This window comes from Phoenix dactylifera, chromosome 8 (genome assembly GCF_051530095.1).
Source record: "Phoenix dactylifera cultivar Ajwa chromosome 8, Ajwa_hap1_PhDact_Kaust_v1.1, whole genome shotgun sequence".
NCBI classification, from domain to species: domain Eukaryota; kingdom Viridiplantae; phylum Streptophyta; class Magnoliopsida; order Arecales; family Arecaceae; genus Phoenix; species Phoenix dactylifera.
The window spans coordinates 31,817,466-31,833,542 of NC_143197.1; the positions used below are offsets into that span (position 1 = coordinate 31,817,466).

The following is a 16,077-nucleotide window of genomic DNA, read 5'->3' on the forward strand; positions in this document are numbered from 1 at the left end:
CAAGAATCAAACTTTAGAGACCAGCTCCCCATCACACAAGTCTTTGGTGGGTCACCACGGCGGTTAAATAACTAAATCTCGGCGCTGACCACGCAAAGGCAAGGAAAGTTCAATCTAATTTTGCTAGTAGAATGAACTGAATGGCGTCGGCACTACTTTGGCGCCAAGTAAGCGTGTTGTGACTTCTGGAAATTTCTATGCCTGCACCCGAAGAAACCGGTCTGCAAATTACGAAAGAGGCAACCGGTCTTCTAGTGTCTATAAATAGAGAGCAAATGATTGAAGCTAAGATATAAGCTGTGGGTATGTCTTTAATATCTTCTACGTCCTCAGAGCTTTCAGGAGCTGGAATTCAAGGTATGCGATTTTGTAATCAGTATTTAGTTGTGTTATCTTAAACATATATCTAGCAAATTAAATTGGTTGATTGCAGAGCAAATATACCATATACTTGAGATTGAAATATGGATATGATGCTTTTCTTTTCATTTGATTCATTCATGTGATTATGTCAGCCATGGTAAAAGCAAAGAAACTTTTTTATGCAAGTGTAACTTGCAAAAATTGTTGTCAAACTTGGAATTGGTGGGCTAGAGGGACATTCGATGTTCACTGAGCAGCCATCCCAAAGTTTCTTTCCTTTTTATATCCTCATCAAAAGAATTCATTTTCTTTTATGGTTTCAATTTTTTTCTTTTTTCTTTTTTTTTCTTTTTTTTTGGGCTAAAAATAGATGTATCATACATAACGTATACGAATACAACTAAAAAAATCAAAAAACAATACATTTCAGAGAGTCCTGGCTAACAACAAAAGAAGCCACCCAATCTGCAGCCCCATTAGCCTCTCTAAACACATGCTTCGCTTGAAGTACCATCCTACCACAAATCATGGCGTGGATATGCTCACTTGTGATCATCATAATAGCAATCAAAAAGTGTTCCCACAATTCAGCAAGCCAACTTCTTATGTCCCTCCTAGATTATAGCAACCATGCGTTTCTGATCAAAGCTGTCACAAGAATATTCAGCAACTTATGATCATCACATGTTACTGTTTTCCATTAGCCCACCAAGACAGATGCAATACTATATACATATGTATGTATGTATATGTATTTGGACCTATACACCTCATGTATAGCCCATCTATTTTCCTCTTTTTACAACCGAGAGTAGGTGCATCAAGCATTATTCAAGAAACTTATCTTCTTCTCTGTACTTTCATCCAACTACTTTGACACATACGGATGCATCATAACAAATGAATACCATACTTCAACTCTTATCAGTCACGCATCATTATAAATAACACTCAGAACTTGGTAGTTGATCAAGGGTCAACCAAGTCTAGGTCTTAAATCATAGCTTTGCAACCAAGAAATCATGGGACCACTCCTTGAAGTCAGATTGGGAAGCTTGTGCGATTGTGTGGCATCCCTTTGACCGACACCATAAAAGGTTGCGTGGACGCTAATTTGTTTGCTCTTGTTTGTTTTTTTTTTTTTAACAGATAGCAAAGTCACTTGTGATTAGCTTCAACCACCAGGAGACGTCGATCAGATGACGATCTACGGTAACATAATTCACCCCATGCACCCGGACCATGTCCTCAAGCTAGAGCAGGAGGAGACACCTTACACTTGCAATGGCTGTGGGGAACTGGGATTCAACTCTCGATATACATGCGAAGAAAAGTCATGCAACTTTCATCTCCACAAGGACTGTGCCACCCCTGAGGACATCATCACCCATCCTTTCTTCCCGGGATGCTCCTTCCATTTCCTCCAATCAGGCGAGCCAGATCGATTCTGTGATGCATGTGGAAGGGACATCAAAGGCTTTGTCTACCATTGCTTTGATAAAAAATGGGACCTGCATCCAAGCTGTGCATCCCTTCCACATGTCATGGAGGAGGCTGAAGTAAAGCTGGTCCTCCACCGGAAGGTATCGTCAAAATGCTGCCGATGTCGGAAGAAAGAGCTTAGGAAGGGAGCCCGAAGCTGGTCTTATGTATCGACATGCAAGGAGTGCCATCTCCATGTGGCCTGTGTGAAGGAGATCCTACTTGAGAACTGGGAGAATGAGCACCTTGGTGATGGCAGGAGAGAGGTCAAAGCAGAGACGAAGGACAGTCTAGTACTGAAGAGCACAGCGCCTAAGCTCCAAATTGTTCTTGAGAAGAAAAGGAGCAAGTCCCGGAAGTTTGCAAAGTTCAAAAAAATAGCGAAGATTGCAATTACTTTTATCATGGCTGCAGTAGTTGGAGACCCCACAGCTCTGGTTGCAGGTCTCATTGCATCCCTCATTGCACATTGATTTTTTTTTTTTTTTTTTTTTTGGTGGTGGGGGGGGCAGTATTCAGTCACAAAGACAAAGTCTCTTCTGAACTTCAAATTTTGATGTTTCTTTCTCCCTTTTTTTTTGATGTTTGTAATAAGACTTGGCTTCCGCGCATGCTGTCTAATTTGTTGCATGCTACTGTGAGCGTAGTGCAAAATAATATGGAATCTACAATTCCACCATATGCCGTGTGATCGTTTCAATTATTACATTACAATTACTCCATAACTAAGAAATAAAATCGAATGTCTGGAAGAGACTCATGCGCCAAAATTACTGACAAATAAACCAATTTTCAAATCGCAGCTCTTCATCCTCCAGCCGGCCCTTGCTGGCTCCCTCACCCTTGTCCACCGGCGGCACCGCCGGAAGAAATATTAGTTCTGGCATTTCATCAAACAGGAAACGGGCGTCGCACTGCTTGGCTAAATTTGTTTCTGTTTCATCATTAATATAATAATATAAAAAAAGAACTATCTTACCTCATTGCTAACGTCACCGTAATGACAATAGCACCTTTCGTCATCATTTCGAATAAAAAATAAAAACATAAAAAATAAAAGATAAAAAAAATTAAGTCATTACTTATCTTATCTCTGGTTCGGGAACGCGTTATGCTTGACCTCGACCAAATTGTTAATTGTCCCACCTGACGCTACCGGATGCTAACGCGGAGCAACCTCGCTATAACCTCCGAGAGATTTCCAAGCCTTCACCTTGAAGGCATTAATCTCTTTAAGCACGCATGAAGAGGATATGTTCCAGCCCACGAATCTTCTCGGAGATTTCCAGCCTCAGAGACTACGGGCTGCCCAGGCCTCTAAGGTATGTGATTTCTTCGCCGGCAATTGATCGGTTGTATTATACTTTGCTGAAGAATATAAGAAGATATGTTGCTTCTGCTTGGAATTGAAATATAGAGATAAATGCTTTCCATGTTCAATCACAAATGGAGATGTTAGTTATGATAAAGAGAGTACTGTTGTATCCCTTTTCCGTCTTCTGTTTTATCATCCTCAAAGGTATTACTTTTCCTTCAATTCTTGGATTTATTTTCCTTCAATGGACAAAATATGTTTATTTCTAATCATGATGCTAGTGCTACTGTAATACACAGCTCTCACAATTTATGTAGCTTCTTCATTGAATCCTTAGACCATAATCAGAACCATTACAAAAGCACCACCTTGGACCATGCGACATGCCATCAGCGCATGGAAAGTTTTCAGCAAGGCTGCTTTTTTCTTCTTTTTTTTTTTAGTGCTAAGACCGGTTATTCATACCGTCCTAGTATATATACATCGAAAAAAATCAAAAAGTAAAATATCTCAAAAGGCTCTTGGAAAGAGCATATCATCCAAGTACAAAAAGAGATCTTTCTATCTGCAATTCCATTCACCTCATGCAAAATATGTCTTGCAATAAAGAAGATGTTTTCTCTCGCCAGTCTCTAAATATTCTGCAATAGAGGACGTATACTTATCCTCCTAACCTGCCTCTAGACCCAGCCAATTGCCGTAGGGCCTACTTATTTCCTTTTTTTTCCTTGTCAAGTTTCCACTACAAGATTTAGAGAGGTTCCCCCTGCATACAAGAACACTGTTTTCGTATTTAGAATCTGGTTAAGAAGAAGCAAACATACCATCGTTCCAAGGTCATCCTCTTCCTCAATACTATTCTCCCATGGTGAAAATTTCTGTGTGTGTCCATTTTTTCCTCTCGCATGCTGCTTTTGGTTGTTGAGGATCACGATAAACTTGGTACCCGAGGAAGCAATGTCACAGGGCAACCTAAATTTAAGATTGTTTATGCTCGTCTATAATCCTCCACTCATATCGTAAGATTGCATGTGTGGATGTGCATGTACGATTTGCATGTTTAGCAAAAGCTAGTTCTTATATGTGAATCTGCTCCCCTTCAGTTGATAGACAGGTGGTTGTTTTTGGATAACGTCCATCACCTGGGTTCATCGACCAAAAAGGAGACAAAAGCACACATCGACGGAACAGGACATGATCTACGGGGAGATAAGCCACACCAGCCACCCTGATCACAAGCTCAAGCTAGAGCACAGGGAGAGACCCTACAACTGTGATGGGTGCAAGGAACTGGGATTTGGATCCCGGTATACATGCGAGGAGTCCTGCAACTTCCATCTCCACAAGGATTGCGCCTCCCCTGAGAACACCTTCACCCATCCTTTCTTCCCAGGATGGGCTCGTTTGGTTCGCAGGAAAATGAGGGGGGAAAGTGTGGTCAACGGGAAAGTAATGAAATGCCTCTTGTTTGGTTGGAGTTTTCAAAGGAGAGAGATGGAAAAGTTGTATTCCCATGGGAATATGATTCCCACATTTCATGAGAAAGTCTTTCCCATGAGAAACATGGAAAAGTTACTTTCCCTGAGGTGGGAATCACTCCTTTTTTATTTTTTCCCAAAAAGATCCTTCAACATTAAAGAAGCATTAAAGAGGCATTAAAGACCTAATTTTTATTAAGGGCATAATAGAAATTATACATAACTTTCCTAGGAAAGTGGATGGTCAACCAAACATAAGCACTTTGGAAATTTGTCACTTTTCCATGGTTAACCAAACATGCCAAAAGTACTTTCCTAGGTATCCTCTTCCTAGGAATCTGATTCCCAGGAATCATATTCCTAGGATGGAAAATACTTCCCGCGAACCAAACGAGCCCGATGTCTGTTCCATTTCCTCGAAATCGGCAAGCCAGATCGATTTTGCGATGCATGCGGTCGGGACATCAAAGGCTACGTCTACCATTGCTTCACCAAAGGATGGGACCTGCACCCCGGCTGCGCGCTCCTCCCGCATACTATAAACGATGGTGAGACGAAGCTGGTTCTCCATCGAGAGGTGACCTCCAGGTGCCACCGGTGTGGGAAGAAGGAGCTGAGGAAGAGTGCCAAAAGCTGGTCCTATGTGTCGACGTGCAAGGAATGTCACCTCCATGTGGCTTGTGTGAAGGAGATTCTGCTCGAGAATTGGGAGAAGCAACACCTCTGCGATGGCAAGTTCGAGCGCAGAGCCAAGACGGAGAACAGTCTTGCAATAGAAAGCAGAGACTCGAAGCTCCACATTGTTCTCCAAAAGAAAGAAAGCAAGCCCGGGAAGCTTGCAAAGTTTACGAAGATGGTGAAGGTTGCAATCACTTTAATCATGGCTGCGGTAGTCGGAGATCCCACTGCTCTGGTTGCAACTCTTATCGCATCCCTTATCAACCATTAACAGGCTCAGACCATGCGTGGTTGCCAAGAAAGCCTCTCTTGATTCGTTAATGGCTTTTTCCTTTTGATGCTTCCTCTATTTATTTATTTATTTAGTTCATGGTTTCACAAGAAGACCCGGCTCTCACGCATGTATTGTTATTTTTGTTTCAAGTTGCGGTGTACATGCTCTTTGTTATGTAAATTAAGATGGACTGTAATTCTATGAAGACCTTCCATTGTTCGTTACAACAAAAAGTAATACCAGAGCCCAAAAGAAGAGACTGATGTCTTACAAATTACAACTCAGTCGGCAAATTTTTTCTTTAAGCAGTTGTTCACGCTCCCGCTTTGTTGGACGAATCATTCTCAACGGTCCTTGTTGGTTTCTCCGCCCTTGTTCTCCACTGGCGGCAACGTCTGCATATCATCGATTCCAGAAAAATGTTAGTCGTGGCATTTCATCGAACAGGATTTGGGCATCGACATATACACGAAGATGAAAGGCGGCTCGCTAGAGGAGGACAAACCAGGTCGGGCTTATAGATGTTGTGGACCACGGAAGCGCCGGCGAGTAGGGAGACGACCACGACGACGCATGACCGGGCGAGGGACGGCGTGCCCGTCGGCTGCCTCCCGCCTCCGAACTTCTTCATCCCTGCTGTGCTCCGTCAATTGGATTAGGTGCGGGTCGAACCGTCTCCGGGTATAAGAAGGCAAGCCGACTGCGCCCGCCCTTTGCTCGTACCGATGTTCGGGACCGGTCGAACCGAACCTTAACCCGGATTCGGTGTATCGGATCACGAAGAACCGGATCCGAAGTCGTGCCCGCTACGGTCACTTCGGGAATCTGGAACCATCGCTCCTCCCCCTCCCCATTCCGTCCCCTTTTTGTCCCGTCCATCGCCAGCCACCTCCACCGCCATCTCGTCCACTCCGTCGCCATCCATCGTTCCAAATCCATCCGAAACCCTCGAAAGCGGTAGTCCCTTCCTCCTCCGCCGCCTCAGGTGGTCTCGATCGATTCTTGGGCTGTCCGATCGGAGGGAAAGGGATTGATCTTTTGGGATGGGGAAGAACGATTTCTTGACGCCGAAGGCGATCGCTAACCGGATCAAGGCGAAGGGTTTGCAGAAGCTGCGGTGGTACTGCCAGATGTGCCAGAAGCAGTGCCGGGACGAGAACGGGTTCAAGTGCCACTGCATGAGCGAGTCCCACCAGCGCCAGATGCAGGTATTTGGCCAGAACCCCCACCGCGTCGTCGACGGGTACTCGGAAGAATTCGAGAACGCCTTCCTCGACCTCATGCGCCGCTCCCACCGCTTCTCCCGCGTTGCCGCCACCGTCGTCTACAACGAGTATATCTCCGATCGCCACCACGTCCACATGAACTCCACCCAGTGGGCCACCCTCACCGAGTTCGTGAAGTACCTCGGCCGCACCGGCAAGTGCAAGGTCGAGGACACCCCCAAGGGCTGGTTCATCACCTACATCGACCGGGACTCCGAGACTCTCTTCAAAGACCGCCTCAAGAACAAGCGCCTCCGTGCTGACCTCGCCGACGAGGAGCGCCAGGAGCGCATCATCGCCCTCCAGATCGAGCGCGCCACCTCCCTCTTTCGCTCCTCCTCCCCCTCCTCTGAAGAGCCCCCGTCATCATCATCGGAACCTCCTGAGAACCGCGATTCCAGCTCCAATCCCGATTCCAGTGTCAAAATCGACAATGGTTCCGGTGGCAAGATAGCATTTTCCCTGCAATCAACATCTGCTACTTCAAAATCCAATATTGTAAATGAGACGACCTCCAAGGCCCCGAAATTGGGCTTTGACGAGGGACCTGAGTCGGAGAAGGATGTTGCTGCTTTCAAGAAAAGTAGAGCTGCTGGTGATCGAGGTGGCGCTGGGTTGTCGGCATTGGATGAGTTGATGAGAGAGGAGGAGAAGGCAAAGGAGCGGAGCAATAGGAAGGACTACTGGCTCTGTGAGGGGATTGTGGTCAAGGTGATGAGCAAGACATTGGCAGACAAGGGGTATTATAAGCAGAAAGGGGTGGTGAAGAGGGTGATTGATAAGTATGTTGGGGAGATTGAGATGTTGGAGAGCAAGCATTTGCTGAGGGTTGATCAGGAGGAGCTGGAGACGGTGATCCCGCAGATTGGTGGACTAGTGAGGATCGTTAATGGGGCATATCGAGGATCGGATGCGAGGCTACTTTCTGTGGATACCAAAGACTATTGTGCAAAGGTTCAGATTGAAAAGGGAATTTATGATGGGAGGGTGCTGAAGGCCATTGAATATGAGGACATTTGCAAAATATTGCACTGAGGGGCTTGAGTTCAAGGAATATTCGGAGTAAAAGGCAAGTCTGACCCTCTAGCAACTTTTTTTTATGCATTTACTAGTTATGTCATGATCATTGTATATATCATTCTTATATGTCCAGATTGTTATTCTCCTGATCAGCTTTAAATATTGGTAGTCGTGGTACTTCAAGTAGAATTATGTAGTACTAGATGTGCATTTTTATTTTTTATCTCAAGCAATGTGTTTTGTTCCTTTTTTTTTCTTCTTATTGGTATGTGCATTTAGTAAATAACACCATGCTTAGAGTTTATCAGCTTTAACCAAAACTTATACTCTCCATACATATATCATAGTTATGTTTATCAACATAAATGTGATAATACATTGTAGTATTATATTAATTTGTTGCCTTCGATGACAATCAATTTATTTGCGTGATTTCATTTCTTCATCATCATGCTCATGTAGGGTGATGCCTATATGTTAGCATCATATTTGTTAAGTTCTTTGATACAAACCTTTCAACTTCGAGTTATGCTTCATAGCCCTCCTGGTGTTAATAGAGTGATGGACGATGACGATGAGGTATCTTAGATTCACATCTATAACTGGAAGGTGCCACTATCATTCTTCTTCTCCCACTATTGAAGAAGTCCAATCTTTACAATTGGAAGAAGCAAATGATTTTGGACACACTAAACTTAGGCTGCACATCTATAACTAGAGGGTGCCAATATCATTCTTCTTCTTCCACCATTGAAGAAAACCCAATCTTTATAATTGGAAGAAGCAAATGATTTTGGACAATAAGCTTCCCTTTGCAACTGCTACATGCACTAAATTTTAGTGTCAAATTAAAATTCATGACATAATCTAAGACATACTTTTGCTCTCTATAGAGTAAGATGAAGGTTAAAAAAACTCTCACGGAACATTACCCTTTATAATGCCAAGCATAAATTTTATATTTGTAGCTCGTAGAACATCTTCGCCAAACTCTCACCCACCTGCCCTTGATGTCATCTTACGTAAGATGGAAAATTCTGGAGTTACAAGGGAAATTTCTGTATGCTCTCATTTTCATTAACTGAGAAACCTCTGTAGTGCTCTCCTTCATCACAGAAACTAATTTTTTTCTTCAGTTGTGAGGTGCACTTCTCTAGTAATGTAGATCCATCCACATCAATTGATTCCTCTTGAAACAAGAAAGAAAGAAAAAGAAAGGTAAATCTTGCAGGGGAAAAAAGAAAGAAAAAAGATCAATTCCTGTATGTTTTAATGCACCAAACTATGGTCTCTCTTTGTTTCAACGAGAGAAGCCATTTTTCTTGGGTCTCCTCTCGTGATCTCCTCCTTCTCCTTCACCTCCAAGATGGAACTTCTCCCTCATCAAAGTTCCTAGGTAATGTTGAAAAGTATATCTTAATTAGCAATCTCTGGGCATCTACATTAATTCTTGATTCAATCCTCTGTCCTCTTTCCTAATTTCAGTGGGTTGTAAAGCATAACATATCAAATTGGATGCCGTTATAATTCATATTCTAATGAAACATTCTAAAGTGCAAATTTTCTTATTGGAAGTGAAACAAGATGTAATACTGTAATATAGAATATTGAGACTTTCACTTCTCTTGCTCTCTCTCTCTCTCTCTCTCTCTCTCTCTCTCTCTCTCTCTCTCTTTCTCTCTCTCTCTCTCTCTCTCTCTCTCTCTCGTCAATTTGTCTTCAAATGCAATTGATCATAGCTTCTCTTTTGCATGCTCAATTTAATAATTAAGAGTTATTGTTCAAAATGAACTGGTGCATTGTTGTTAAATGAAACTAAGTAAATGGGCTGACAAGTGATAGAGTAAATTACACTGACCTCCCTTGAGGTTTGGATTTAGTATCAAAGCTAGAATAATTGAGGGTGAGGTGGTATGGAAACAATTGAGATAGGTAAGTTTGATGAAATTGTGAGAAGGGGTATTCAAACAAAAATGTATTAATGGTTAGGTAATTCTATATATACTCCCTTTGTGTTTTGCATTTTACTGCCCTCGTTTCTGCTGACAGTGTCTCATACTGAAGATGGATGACCTGTAGTCTTTACATAATTTCCATGTTTATGAATCCCATTGTAAAGTTAAAGTGAGTAGAAAATATATCAAAGATTGATTTATGTTTAGCCAGTGAAGTAACTTTCTTTAATTTAAGTCCCTCTGAGTTATACTTTACCTGTATCTTAATGAACATTCCGCAATATCAAGTGTGCGAGCATACATGCACTTGTAATGAAGTCCCCCCCCCCCCCTCTTCTTCCCTCAAACACACCACACCTAGTTAAAGAAATCATGTTCCTGTGTGCCCTTTATGTTGTTAACAGTCTTTTCAGCTCTCATGGTACGGTTCATCAATAAGATCTTTAAATTATGGACTGAATGATGATTAAACTTACTGTTTAGAGAAACTATGAAATTATAATACTATTTTTTTTTTATAGTTGGCAGCTATGTAACATGAGGCATGCAGTATTAGGTGGAGGTATCTATAAGAATGGAATCACCTTATCCCCATTCTTGGGGACTCGGTTAAAAAGCATGCAATAGTTCGGACAGCTAATGGATGTCTTGTACTACCTACTCCTGTTTTTGCATGAAAGCCGTTCACTCTAATACTCCATCCATCAATGCCCCTTCTTGTAGGAAAAATGCTTAAAAGTCGTAAACTATCACGAAAACTAGCAACTAATCTAAAAGATTTGGTTAACAACTATTTAAGTGGTGATGGACAGCATGCGTTGTTGGTCGAATCCTATTTACAGTCATTAGTTATGACTAGACCTATCAACTGGCGCGTCGGGCTCAACCAAAAATATAACTAAAACTAGTCAAGCCCGAGCCCGACACTTACTTGGGCTTTAGGCTTCGGGCCGGCTTTTGGGCTTCTTGGACCCTTTTTTCAATATAAAAATTCTTTCAAGGATTAAATATTTGAAAGGGATTAGTAAGGCTCATGAACTTGTGTTTATGGTTGTTCATAAGGAGTATTGGTGCATGGAAGAGAGCTATTAATATTTTTTTGGTCACCAAAACCATATTCTTAAAGCATAAGTATACATTATATATTATATAAGATTTGGATAGGGTCGGGCCAAACTAAATTCAAGCTCGGCTCATTTTAACAAATGGGTTCATATTTCAAGCCCGGTCTGGCCTGGCCCAGCCCGTCAAGCTTAAAATCTAGGCCCAGGCCGTCCAAAATATGTCGGGCTCGAGCAGGCCTGGTAGATCGCCCAACCCATGATAGGTCTAGTTATGATACCTCAATCTTGCCTGTGCTAAAAACCATTTTAGGCTCATTTGGCAAAGCTTTCGGGGAAAATAGGCTAGGCATCAAGCTAATTGAAGCCAACAAAGAATCATGAATTTCACAAATCTCTTTCCTCATTCTCCCTCCATCTTTGCGCACCCCTAGTCTCAGTTGCCCTATCCACATGGCCACCTACCTCATTTGGCTAACCTAACCCACCATTCAGCTTGTATGGCCAGCCTAGCCCATCACTGGCCTCTTTGCCCAAGTAGATGCGCCACCCCCACCTTTCGTAGGTCCTCTCATTGACTTGGATTTCTTTTGTATCTCTACCCCCCTCTGTGTTGTCCGATTCTTTGGCTATCGTGTATTCTTTAGAACTCATTTGGTTTGTAGGAAAAGGCGAGGGAAAAGTGTGGTCAATGAAAAAATAGAGAATGTTTCATGTTTGGTTGCAGTTTTCAAAGAAAAGAGATGGAAAAGTAGCTTTTTCATAGGAATAAGATTCCCACATTTCATGGGAAGAAAACTCTATGTGGGATATAGGAAAGTCCTATACCCGCCAACTGAAAATTGAAGAATTTTTTTTTAAAAGTGCTCTTAAGCTTTTAGATAGAATGGGGTAAGGTCTTTTCCTTTATTAAGGGCATAACAGGTATTTTACATAATTTTTTCAGAAAAGTAGATGTTTTACCAAACATAAGCCACTCTAAAATGTGCCACTTTTTCATGGTCAATCAAATATGTAAAAACCATTTTTTAGGTATCATATACCCAGGCATCAGTTTTCCAGAAAAAATTCTTTCCACAAACCAAATCAGTACTTAGTCTTCACTACTCTCATGCCCTAGGGTTTCATTGGTGGTCTCCAGAAGTCTTTTATCCTTTTTTTTTTGCTGGTGTGTCGAATCAAATCTCATATTGGTATCCATTGTGTATCATATCAACAAAGGTTTTTCTGGGTATAGGGTCCTATTTTTATTATAGATTGAAAGTTGGATGTGGGTTGAGGTTGGAGCCACTAGGCTAATATAATCCATTAGAAAATATAAAACATTTGATTTACCCGTGTGGTTACTTCTTGCTTTGGCCATTTTGTCTTCTTCAGCTATAGCTACTAATGAGCTACATTAGGCTACCCACCTTAAACTCTGGCCCCGACCGTAACTTGAGCCAAAATTAGGCTAGTCTCATGCCTAGCTTGAGACCAGCCTAATGTTGGCTTATCTTGAATAAAGGATATTGTGATTGGGGAACTTAACATCTTATCCTTGTTATATTATATGTTTCCTTCTCCCTTAATGAAATTTAATTCTTCTTACTAGAAAAAAAATATATATTACCTTTCTTCCTTCAACTATGAGGACAATGCCTCAAATCCCTTTCTCCATCTAGCAAACGTTTTTACTAATTATGATACTAAGAAACCGAAGGGACCTGCTTTGAAGTGGTTCACAAAGAGATGAAGATCCAATCTAGCTTGGATCTTGTTGGACCCAACCAGCATCTTAGGAGGAGGAAAATTGGAGAATCACCAAATACTCCTAGGTTAGGCAATCCGATTTCAACCGACTACTAATATCCCAACATCTTGAATCATTCTTTATACATATGGGACGTTTTTACCTATTGAATAGCAACCATCCATCAATCACACCAATGCTCCTCGAATCAATCACATACACCCAATGTGTCCAACCCAGAAGTAATCCATTTTCAAAATTGGTGACCTTCTTGTGTTCTCCCTTCACGTGTAAATCCTTGCTTTATAGTCCAGCAAGTTTCCTGGCCCAAACCAATTCCTTCATCCTCCACCCCTTCCCTTTCATTCCCCCTAACCCTCAAGATTGGAGCTCCATCCGAACCCTCCCATCCTTTCAATTGTGCTTTCAATTTCCAACGTAATATAGGGATTAGTGAGGAAGAATGATTTCTTGGTGCTGAAGGTGATTATAAATATGATAGAGTCAAAGGCAATGTCTGCAATCTTGGTACCGAGTATCGTATCAATATTTTGTCGGTTTGGTATAGTGCACATCGGTACGCCTCAGTATGGGGCTTGTACCAACTTGAATGTGTGTTTTGTACCGATTTTTTTCTGGTACGGTATGGTACGTTTTGTACCGGACGGTACGGGAGACCTTGGTCAAAGGGCTTGCAAAAGCTACAATGGTACTATTAGATGTGCTAGAAGTAGTACCAAGGCAAGAATGGGTTCAGGCAACACTGCATAAGTGAGTCCAAATGCATGTCTTCAGCCAAAACCCTACTTGTGACATGAATGACTACCTCGAGAAAGTCAAGCATGCCTTCCATGATCTAATGTGTTGCTTCCACTTCTCTCTGTTTCTACCCACCTCTATCTACAATGAGTGCACTTTGATTGCCACCGCATCCACACGAAGACCATTTTGCGAACCACCTGTACCAAGTTGTCAAGTACCTACACTGCACGAGCAAGAAATGGAATTGATGGGCTATCATCCAACAAGATTGCAGTCAATAAGATGAAACTTTTGGTCGCATAGGATCATATGTTACCACCTTTAAGTATCATAGGAATCCATTTTAGGCAATGATAAATTTTTTATGTTAACATAAATCTTGACAAATATATTTAACCTTTGATGGCCAAAATTTAATTTCTAGAGAGCAACATGTGGCCAACAACCTATAAAATCGATCACTAATTTTACACAATAATTGCTATGGTATTACCTATAAATTGTAATAATAGATGCCAATACGGTTAACGTAATAAGATAATGTGTCAAGCTTCTGAAGAATGATAGGCTTGTACATGTATTCTTTGATGAATCATGTGCCAATGTATCCTGCCTATGATTCATCCTACAGATTTGTACCACCATGTACTGAATATACTATACTGTACCAATAAGGCACTGGTACTGTATCAAGGTTCAATACAGTGCAATGGTCGAACCGGCTTGTACCTGGTGGAACCGATTGGTACTACTCAATTTGATGTTGCATCGACGTGTACCGCGCTGTTTCAGGCAGTGCTATGGCTATGCATGAAAAAAAGACTCCCAACCCGGTAAGGTACCTTTTGAAACACAGTACAAATATAGCAAACCTTGATCTTGCTCTTTTTTTCCATATGTGTGTGTCTGCGGAGGGAGGGTTAATTGAGCCCTTAAGCTGAATGTAGGCCACTACAAGTATACGAGATTCAAAAGATTTGGGATAATTTGATTGTCACTCTTCAGTCCACCCATTCTCTGCTCCATCTAGCAGCTAATTGGTAAATACATTCCTCTCCCTATGTACAAAGAAATCATCACTTGCTTGACTCTACTTATTAGCCAACATACCTTTTTGATGATTAGTAATCTCTGCTGGCCAAACTGCATTGAGCAATATATAATTCACTGCATTAAGGGTATCAAATTCCCTGCAAGACCTCATAAAAGCTGTCTTTAATAATCGTAATCCCATAGATTTTATGCCTTCTGTGTAACCTCATTCCGCGCTGCCCAAACCAACTTGGCTTTGCTTCGCAGGACATTCCTGACTCCTTCCATCATTGTGCAGTTTAAGTCATATATTATCTGACAGTTTCCATTGGATGGCTTTATGATTTTTCTCTATATTCTTTCCCAAGATAACAGTAGAGAAGAACTCTTTGATTTGCATAATAATTTCACATACCATATATCTCTGACCTTTCCCATGTCCTCTTGAGGTAAATTCATTTCTCCTTCTATATTATCTGTAAACAGCATCTGTCATTGCTAACCTCCTGTGCTTGGTAATATGAAAGCTAGAATCACTCAGGAACTTGGCTGCCATGCAGACAAGTGTGTCCAATTCTTATTCCATGTTTTGCAGCAGGGACTAGAGGTACCTGATATGCATCTGAATTTTAGTAAGCAGCAGTTGGGATTTAAAAAAGAAGAAGAAGAAGAAGAAGGACATGGTCTTCATATATTAATTCATCTAGTTTCATTCTTGTCTATGTTATTCTCTATCTATTCTTGAGAGAATTTATAGGCCGATCTAGTACTAAGTTGCCCCCCCACCCCCCCACCCCCCCGTGATGATGGACTGTCATTGCTTTGTCCAATACCTATTTTACAGAGATAGACGAGGTAAGAATTTTCTTTTGTACTGTGGTATCAAAAAACATCTTTGCCAATCTATTGACCAAACATGAGCTTGTTCACCTATCATTCTGTAAACATATGCAGACATCTTAGGACTGCTAAGCAATACTCCACTCTTTTGGTGGCTGGCTCTGAAAGAATGACTTCAAGTACTTTTTTGAGACTTGCATGAATCTGCCTATAGTTGGTTTTTGGTCAATAAATACCAGCAACTTGTAATACTGAGTCAGGGCTGAAATTGTATGTTGGAATACTCTAATAAAGGTTCCAATTTACATTCTTCTGCAGGTTAGGACAAGTGCTTAATTCGAGGACCTTTATGTCAGCAATTTGGATTGTCCGGGCTCTGGAAGAGAACTTCAGTTTGAGATCCCCTGATATGTAAGCAGACAAGATTGGATAGGAACCCATGTTATTGCTGACTTTATCACCTTGCACCCACAAACAAAATGAGGCACAAATAAGAAGTATTTTATCCTTGGAATACAGTTTGAGCTAGAAAGTGGACTTTTCTTCAATCATTTGCACGTGAGTGATATTATTAATGTTCTATCGATTGGACAATCTTTGAAGCATGACATGTTATAGCCATAATGCAAAGTCGCTTCCTTGTCTTCCTGTGTCCTTCAGAGGTAGTTTTGATAGGACACTTTACGGGAAGCTTCTTGTGAGTCTTGCTAGGTCTTTACCCTTCCTCAAGAGATTTTGACAGCATGGGGCATTCTAATGCCAATTTGCTGAAAGTTTTGGCAGACTGGGTCACAGAAAGCATCATTACAATCCTCTTGCC

At 41.6% G+C, this 16,077-nt stretch overlaps 4 protein-coding genes across 6 annotated transcripts; 3 read left to right on the plus strand and 1 right to left on the minus strand.

Annotated features, from left to right (window-relative positions):
• Positions 1-270: 270 nt before the first annotated feature.
• Positions 271-2,334, plus strand: LOC103716510 (uncharacterized). The gene is made up of 2 exons (XM_008804535.6): positions 271-357; positions 1,513-2,334. Exon 2 carries the CDS (start codon positions 1,563-1,565, stop codon positions 2,316-2,318), a length of 756 nt encoding a protein of 251 aa, XP_008802757.4. The 5' UTR covers positions 271-357; positions 1,513-1,562; the 3' UTR covers positions 2,319-2,334.
• A 495-nt stretch (positions 2,335-2,829) lies between these two features.
• LOC103716509 (uncharacterized) lies at positions 2,830-5,594 on the plus strand. Its single transcript, XM_089924977.1, has 3 exons — positions 2,830-3,167; positions 4,264-4,816; positions 5,024-5,594. Exons 2-3 carry the CDS (start codon positions 4,355-4,357, stop codon positions 5,585-5,587), a joined length of 1,026 nt encoding a protein of 341 aa, XP_089781103.1. The 5' UTR covers positions 2,830-3,167; positions 4,264-4,354; the 3' UTR covers positions 5,588-5,594.
• A 239-nt stretch (positions 5,595-5,833) lies between these two features.
• LOC103716508 (uncharacterized) lies at positions 5,834-6,227 on the minus strand. 2 transcript variants are annotated; one of them, XM_089925127.1, is made up of 3 exons: positions 6,096-6,227; positions 5,903-5,985; positions 5,834-5,864 (listed from the first exon to the last, which is right to left on the minus strand). In XM_089925127.1, the coding sequence occupies exons 1-2, from the start codon at positions 6,219-6,221 to the stop codon at positions 5,935-5,937; spliced, it is 177 nt and encodes a 58-aa protein (XP_089781253.1). In that variant the 5' UTR covers positions 6,222-6,227; the 3' UTR covers positions 5,834-5,864; positions 5,903-5,934. The 2 variants fall into 2 exon arrangements, with proteins under 2 accessions (XP_089781253.1, XP_008802755.2); XM_008804533.6 differs by having other exon boundaries at positions 5,834-5,985.
• Positions 6,228-6,453: 226 nt separating this feature from the next.
• Positions 6,454-15,843, plus strand: LOC103716506 (DNA/RNA-binding protein Kin17, conserved region). Of its 2 annotated transcripts, none has more exons than XM_026808233.4 (2): positions 6,454-7,924; positions 15,016-15,188. In XM_026808233.4, the coding sequence occupies exon 1, from the start codon at positions 6,634-6,636 to the stop codon at positions 7,888-7,890; it is 1,257 nt and encodes a 418-aa protein (XP_026664034.2). In that variant the 5' UTR covers positions 6,454-6,633; the 3' UTR covers positions 7,891-7,924; positions 15,016-15,188. The 2 variants fall into 2 exon arrangements, with proteins under 2 accessions (XP_026664034.2, XP_008802754.2); XM_008804532.6 differs by lacking the exon at positions 15,016-15,188 and adding an exon at positions 15,576-15,843 and having other exon boundaries at positions 6,634-7,924.
• Positions 15,844-16,077: the final 234 nt, after the last annotated feature.